Genomic DNA, 7,500 nt, shown 5'->3' with positions numbered 1-7,500 from the left:
GTTTTTGAGACGCGGACGGCAACCGGAAGTGAGCTGTTTTCCCTTCTAACTGGTCTTCAGACAACCACATTTACATTGCTAAGTATCTTTCTCCATTAGAGATGATTCGTTTAAAAATCTGGGAGACACCACTGTCCTGGCACGAGAAGTGTCCTCTTCCGGTTGCCGTCCGCGTCTCAGACACGTGCGTGCTTATGCTCCCTAACATTTAACTTTGAACGAGGCCACAAGGGCCAATTTGCATGAAAACAAAAGAATACTAAAATGGCGGCCATTTTGGAATAAGGTGTATTATATTCTCACCTCCTCTGGAGATTTTATTGCTTGAATCTTTTTCACAAGTCCTAACTTTTCATAATGTTGAATAATAGGCAGTGTTTGTGTTTCATAGGTGTGAAACCTGATTTTTTGAACAAAAGAAGAGATCAACGATGAAATGATATACAGTTAACACCCACATATAAGAACCTAGATTTTTCCAAGTTAGGCTAAATTAGGTTCTTTTGAAAATGGTATTTACAGCAGTTTTAGGCCATCTAGGTTCTTAAAATTAATTGGTTCTTATTATTTTCCACAATTTATAAAGATATACCTGTATAAAGGGATATGTAATTTTTCTAGATCTATACTTGCAGTAATAACCACAAAGCAAAACTACAGCTTATTTTGTTCTTTACATGTACGTCCTCAATGTTCAAGACATGACATCATCAGATATAAAACTGTAACATCTAAAATTTATGGGCCTGCAAAGCCTGAAGGCCTATTTGCAATCAAACAATTGAGGCCAGAATTCTCAAAATCCACATAGCAAATCAAATTCGTTGTTCCAGTCGCCTGAAATTTCAAGGTCATTTTCTAAAATAAAAACCTGTTTAATTTTTTGGGGGCTAAACTGGTGTCTTATGTGAAGGGGGTGTAAAATTAAATTTTTAGCCAAACAGGTTCTTAAATGCTAGGTTCTAATATGCGGGTGTTTGCTTTATGCAATGAACCATATATTAAACTGCAGATATGAAATCAAGTAAAGCATGATCCTTGCAGTTAATTGAACACAATTTTAGCAATTGCACAGAGAAGCCTGAAAATTTCAGGACTTCAACAGGGTTTGAACCTGTGACTTCGCAATGCCGCTGCAACGCTCTAACCAACTGAGCTATGAGGCCAGTGATGTTGGGAGCTGGTCACAGGTTCAAACCCCGTTGAAATCCTGAAATTTTCAGGCTTCTCCACACTATTGCTAAAATTGCTTCATAACTGCAAGGATAATGGTGTAGCTGGGCGAGGCTAAATCGTGTGGGTGGGTCGCGGGTCGTGGGTGGTGGGTCGTGTTTGTTTGAAGATAAAAAAAAAAGATATATATTAGCTCCCTCAGTAGGTAAAGTCTGTATACGAGCCAGGAGGCCCATTAGGCCGGAGCTTATCCCGGTTTCCATGGCAAGAAGTGACTAGGAGTATTTCTACTCCCCCCTGGACGGGATGCCAGTCCATCGCAGGGCTACACTTATACACCTGGGTGGAGAGAGGCACTGTGAGAGTAAAGTGTCTTGCCTAAGAACACAACACAATGTCCCCGGCCAGGGCCCCGAACCCGGACAACTCGCTCCAGAGTCGGGCACACTAACCATGAAGCCATCGCGCCTCCCAGTGCTTGGTCCAAATTTGCAATTGCCCTAAGAGTTAGGGTTAGGGTTAAAAGTATGTATACATGAGGTGTATACATGGAGGATCTTGGACCAACGACACACGACCCAAGACTCACAACCTACCCACCCATGCCGATTAGACACTCTCGGTGTAGCGTCACATGAAAAGAAGAGATTAAAGAAAATTACGCTAACGTCTTTAAATAAAAATGGCAATAATGAACTTTATTTAATTGTCACCTGAATTGAGCACTGGGGAACAAATTGGGGGCACTGCACAAAAAGAGGGGGAAATCCTTTGTACCAGGAGGAAAACCTCTCAAAGCAGAGGAGAAAACCAACAAACTCATCAAACTCAATCCATGTGAGGCAGAGTCCGGGAGTTGAACCCAGGCCACAGTGGGAGTGCTCTAACCACTGTGCCATTCCTCTCCCAGTGCTGCAGATGGATATCATTTCAGCTTGGGTTCACAATATTATTATTGATAACAGGAAAAACCTTTCACACCAGTGCATTGCTTCGTCTGGTAAAAAGTAACACCCTGCATCTGCATCACACATTTTACTAATACCGAATTATCATTTATTATATGGAGGAGAGTGTTTTACTGGGAACTAAACCACTCGTAGATTCCATACGCCATTGCATCCAGGACCCGAGTGGCGTATTTTCCGTATGTCACGTTTGTGAGTGTCGTATCGTTCAATGACGTCACGATTCCGCCTTTTTTTTCCCGGCTTTTTTATAAAGCCCAGACGTATTTGGAAACCTTGACTAGTTTGGAAGACAAAAAAATCGGAAATATTCAATAATATTTAGTCTCCATATAACAAAAAGAACATTACACGTTGGCTCGAAGATATGAATTTTATGTTCTCGTGGCAAGAACAATATCTCACTCGTTTGCTTCGCTCACTCGTGAGATATTGTTCTTGCCACTCGAACATAAAATTCATATCTTCTCGCCACCGTGTAATATCCTCTATGTATGTAATGTGTACACTGTACCATGATCTTTGTCAAAAAGTGATACTTTCCTTACAAGTACAAGGTTTTTCTTCTATTATGCCAAAAAATGTTTTACTGTGGGTTACCATTTGGATTGTCCATCTCACTTACAACCTTTCAGAAACATCTGTACCAGGTACTACAAAACACCCTTTAGAATTATTCTATTTTGTGGAGATAAAATAGTTTTTCCTTCATGTTTGTGACACTCCCTTCTTTTTTTATGGAAAAAAGCAATTACTGGGAAGAAGTTTTATTCGTGTACCTCTTTCTTAGACTTTCAATATTATCATCAGATCTCCCACTGGATTTCGCTCTCTCCATTATTCTCCTTATGCATTCCTACCAAGGAACATACACATCATCAGTCAAAATACAGCAATTGACATTTCATCATTCTCTATCAATACACTCACCTCCTAAGGATATACAATGTAATATGGCATTTTTGAGTTATGTCTGCCTCCTCTTCAAAGCGAGTACAAGGGCAAAGTTTTTCTTATGAAAATTACTTTTCTTTCATGTAAAGTGGAACTAATTACCACCAAAAAAACTTGACACTTAGACTCGCTTTGAAGAAGAAGCAGACATGAACTCGGAAATGGCCTATTGACACAAACTCACAACAACAATATTATAATAATTATAACTATAGTAGTAATCATGGATTAGTAAAGTGTGTTCAATGTATAGTAAACTAATAATATTTTTTATTGTACTGATTGCCCAGAAATATTCAGGGAAAGTGGACGTGTGGAGTGCTTTCTGACATTACGCAGAGAGAACTTGAATCTCCCATGAAAAGCAGCTGAGTTGACAAATCACAACTCGCCATCATTGCCAGCACGAATTGCCATGTGGGAGTGAATTGGCAGTGTCTGTTTCCTACAAACCACACCACTTCACAGCTTTCTGATGTTCTGATATTTCAACACAACTTCAATTACTTTTGAAAAAACAAGGAAGAAAACGACCAAGGAACCAACACCTACAACTGCAAAGCACGTAGAAATATGGGGAATTTTAACATTAGAATACATCCTCCTTTGTTGGAACGCAATAACTGGCCACGTCCCAGCAGATATGTCCAGAAATGTCCTCAATTAGATGTGCACAGATTTCAATGAGCGTCATTAAGTGTACCCTTTCTCTTCTTCCCAACCTTAACATAACTTGTGTCTCGGAATACAGACAGTTTACGCCACAAAGTGTCGCCAAATGTTGCTTCTCAAGTAAGGATAAACAGTGTTCATGGCTTTGAATCCTGTTGAAGCCAGCTGAATTTTTCAGGCGACTACAATGGGCAATTATTACCGAAATTATCCAGAAGTGTGACGATCAGTTCTCCCTTTCATCTTATTTATTTCACAATACTTAAACATGGCCAATCACATTATTCAGAGGAGGTAGCACGGCGAGAAGAACACTTGCTCTCCACAAGTGCCCATTAGTGTCACTTCAATTCCAACTTGCCTTCTTATCCAGGCTGACTTTGTACTGGTTCATTGTTTCTAGCTGGTTATGATAAGTGCTGCAGCATCATGCATGGACCAGAAAGTGACTGCTTCTGGCACTTCACACGTTCTAGTTCAATCAACAAAAGTTGAGCAACCCTAAATAATGAGACAGTTACGACGACAGAATCAAAATCAAGACACTTACTTCTTCAGTGCATTCAAAGAACAACACGCATTTTGTGTACACCTTTCCATCCATCACTTTGTTCCAGCCTTGCAGATTATTATCATTTCTTGGAAATCCATCAATAAGGAATTTTTTTATGCTATTTTTGTTCATTGCCTTTAAAAAGAAATTAATGTTAGAAAGCAGAGAAAATTTTTTGTACAGCTGTTAGTTTGAACTTCATTAATATGACTTTGTTTAAAAGGAAAAAAAACTTCTAAGAAACAAATTTTGTTCAGTACCTTTTCAATCAAGCTTATTGTAATTTCCACAGGAACGATCTTTCCTTCCTTTATGTAAGAGTCGATAAGGTCACCGTTTTCCGAGCCAATGGCTCTCTCTTCTCGCAACAATTCACCTGCCGACAAGTGGATATAACCAAATTCCTGAAAAAGATTTCAGCCATTCCAGATCTGCTGTTAGATTTAGCCAACCATTATGTTACTGGCTGTTAAGTTTACAAGCATTACACAGTAGGTGCTCTTAGTCTAAGATCTGTTGGAAATTGTAGCATGTGTGTAGGACTATGGTGACATTAAAATATGCCAGTTTCATCTATTATCTGACAGTTTTCTTACTGTTGTAAATCAATTTGTGTAGCACAGGTACAACTGCAGCTTTCCTAAGGAATTCTGGAGAGTTTGATCTACCTGTAATTTAATACACAGTAATTATTGAAGGCCTCTGTTCAAGCCCTGTTCTGACCAACAGTTGAATTTGATCCTGGTAGTCCCTGGTTCAACGTCCTGGCGGCACTTGTAAATGACCAACTCATTTGCCTCCAACCAGTTGAGATTTTTAACAGTTGTTGTTGTTCTGTTCAGAATCTGTTGTTTCATTGATTGTGTTTCATTGGCCCTGAAAAGCTCCTATGGGTATCATGAATCCAAATCCTCTTACATTTCTGGAAGGTGTAAACTGCAGATTGCAGGTTATCCTCCCATGCTGACACTCTCAGGGCTTCGTCACGCATTCCTCCCCCAAGAGCGTCTGCTGAAATGAGGCAGAGTTTACGTAGCCCAATTACATCGGTCTTCCACATTCTGGAAGTGCACTTTGGACCCTAAAAATTTTGCGTATCGTTACTTCAAGAAGATGAGTTTCGTGTGCTGGGAATTTAAAGTCACTGACTTAAATTCTTATCAAAGAGATACTGGAGCGTATAAATTGCATGCTTTGGCTTAGATGTTTGCGGCTCACAGAATGAGTACAGTAGCATTCATATGGTTGAAATATTTTGCTCCCGTGTGATTCAAATTAAACCTATTCATGGCATTCACTTGGGATTGAAATCATATTTACATTTCTTTCTGCATTATTTCAGTGTTTGTCATTTGAACAACCCCATTTCTTGTCAGTAGTCTTTTGGTTGAACTGATTTAGGGTTTGTTTTATTTTTCAAATCAAAGAAACACTGGGTACGAAGGATCGGTTCACAACACAAAAACATTAAATCAATTATTATTAGAGATGATCATTACCAAAAGCAGTCTGGAAATTTCAAGCCTAAAGCTTTCAAGCTTTCTTTTCACTACTATCCTAGTAGCATTTATTGTGCTTGAAGGTTATGGTTCTGGTGCAGTTTAACATTGAGTTCAAATACACTCGCAATACTTTGATATTTTTATTAGTGTTTACATATTCCCACGGCGCTTTCAATTTTAGATGAAACGACACCATACCCTTGCTAAGCACTCACATTTTGACGAGAGAGAGTGCAAATGTATACCCCATTGAGAAAGCAAAATTAATGTTTCTGAGGAATATTTTGGAAAGGCTTCGTCCCTTTCATGATTCATGCAAAGAAGAAGTTGATGCATTGATGTCTCCAGGGGAGCAATCTACATAGCGCTGATTGGTTCTTATGTAATCTGCACGTGATTTCCAGATGACAGTTACTTACCAAAGGGAAAGGAATGTGTGGACGCTTGTGACGCTCCTGGGGGAGGAACGCGTGACGAAACCCTAAGAGTGTCTGTGAGTGTCTGGGAGGCTAGTTGGAGATTAGGGGTGCAGGTCATTGTTTCACCATAGCTGCAACAACCCAAAACTTTACTAATGCTAACATTATGCCTAAAAGATAACTTTTAAGCCTAAGGTTAGCATTTTTGTAAAGGTTTGGGTTGTTTCAGTTACAGTAAACCAATGACCTACAACCCCTAACCAGAACCTGCAATCTGCAACCTGCACTTTAATTACACATTTGCAAGAACGAGTAGCACATTTTATTCATTATAAAAGAAGTATCACCAATTATCATCACATTTAATTTAATAACATCAATTTAAACTTGAACGATAAGCATTTTTTTTTTTGGTGAATATGTTCTTTTGGTTGGTTAAGAAAAAAAATAATTATAGTAGTTTATTGTCAAGGAAAAAATCCTACAGTTTCTCAACGAGTGTCATTGACGCATTTCAAACTGAAGCCTACCAAGCTGTCTAGTAAAATTGCCACGTTTGCCAGATTTACAGATCTTAAGCTTAAGTACTTTTAATTACTGAAACATCAGCTGTGCTTGCCTTAACAATCTTTTCGCATTGAGTTCCTTTTCCAGCACCAGGTCCGCCTAAAACAAAAATAACAACCGGTTTGGCTGCTGAGGACATCACTCTTCTAACAGAATCGGTGATCGTTCTGAAAAGGAACGTGAAATGAAACATAAGATTTAAACTCTGAATTCCCGATTAATTTCCTACGTTTGCAGATCGTGGTAAAAGTTTACTAAGAGGGTGGTACTGGGGACCTTTCCAAAAATGGCACTTTCACACATTGTATTTTCTCAAAAAGAGTCTAATCTTAAGGCTTCTCCAAAACGGCATAGACATATACTTAAATCGAGTGATGTCGTTTGTGACAAAAGGGCTTTTATCTGATGTTTTTGATATGATTTTCAGTTTTCCCCTCCTCCCTCCCCTGGTCTTTCCGTGCGACACATTCTTTTTGGAGGGTCTGGGACCGATCATGCCTATAAAATACCGAGTCGAGGCTGAGACAACAACATGGCGGATTTGTTATGGTACTTTTGAAAATATGCGCTTGGGTGGTATAAAAACCGATAATCTTGACAACATCGGTTGATATGTACTTCCCAATCGGCTGGCCAAAGTACTTTAGCTCTAAAGATGTCCATTGTGGTGAATTAAAAACTCTGAGATACAA

The 7,500-nt window shown here is 39.1% G+C and overlaps 2 protein-coding genes and 1 non-coding gene across 4 annotated transcripts in view; 1 reads left to right on the top strand and 2 right to left on the bottom strand.

Moving 5' to 3' along the window:
• LOC138024273 (UMP-CMP kinase-like) overlaps positions 1 to 7,056 on the bottom strand; it is a 9,406-nt gene extending 2,350 nt beyond the window's left edge. Inside the window, exons 1-5 of the mRNA XM_068871430.1 lie at positions 6,861 to 7,056; positions 4,581 to 4,724; positions 4,318 to 4,455; positions 2,921 to 2,997; positions 304 to 400 (exon numbers count right to left, since the gene is read on the bottom strand). Coding sequence (XP_068727531.1) covers positions 304 to 400; positions 2,921 to 2,997; positions 4,318 to 4,455; positions 4,581 to 4,724; positions 6,861 to 7,001 — 597 coding nt within the window. The 5' untranslated portion in view covers positions 7,002 to 7,056. The remainder of the gene's footprint in view (positions 1 to 303; positions 401 to 2,920; positions 2,998 to 4,317; positions 4,456 to 4,580; positions 4,725 to 6,860) is intronic.
• Trnaa-ggc (transfer RNA alanine (anticodon GGC)) lies at positions 1,094 to 1,166 on the bottom strand. The gene has a single exon. It is a non-coding gene; the product is annotated as a tRNA-Ala (tRNA).
• Positions 7,057 to 7,310: 254 nt separating the features above from the next.
• Positions 7,311 to 7,500, top strand: part of LOC138024232 (guanine nucleotide exchange factor subunit RIC1-like) — a 62,791-nt gene continuing 62,601 nt past the window's right edge. The window contains exon 1 of one of the 2 annotated variants that reach the window (XM_068871361.1): positions 7,311 to 7,500. This exon is cut by the window's right edge and continues 61 nt beyond it. In XM_068871361.1, the coding sequence (XP_068727462.1) occupies positions 7,421 to 7,500 (80 nt within the window). In that variant the 5' untranslated portion in view covers positions 7,311 to 7,420. The other variant, XM_068871360.1, reaches the window with a different exon arrangement.

Source organism: Montipora capricornis, chromosome 11 (genome assembly GCF_036669925.1).
Source record: "Montipora capricornis isolate CH-2021 chromosome 11, ASM3666992v2, whole genome shotgun sequence".
Lineage (NCBI taxonomy): Eukaryota > Metazoa > Cnidaria > Anthozoa > Scleractinia > Acroporidae > Montipora > Montipora capricornis.
Note: the sequence above shows the minus strand (reverse complement) of the source record. Positions and strands in the feature narration are given on the sequence as shown.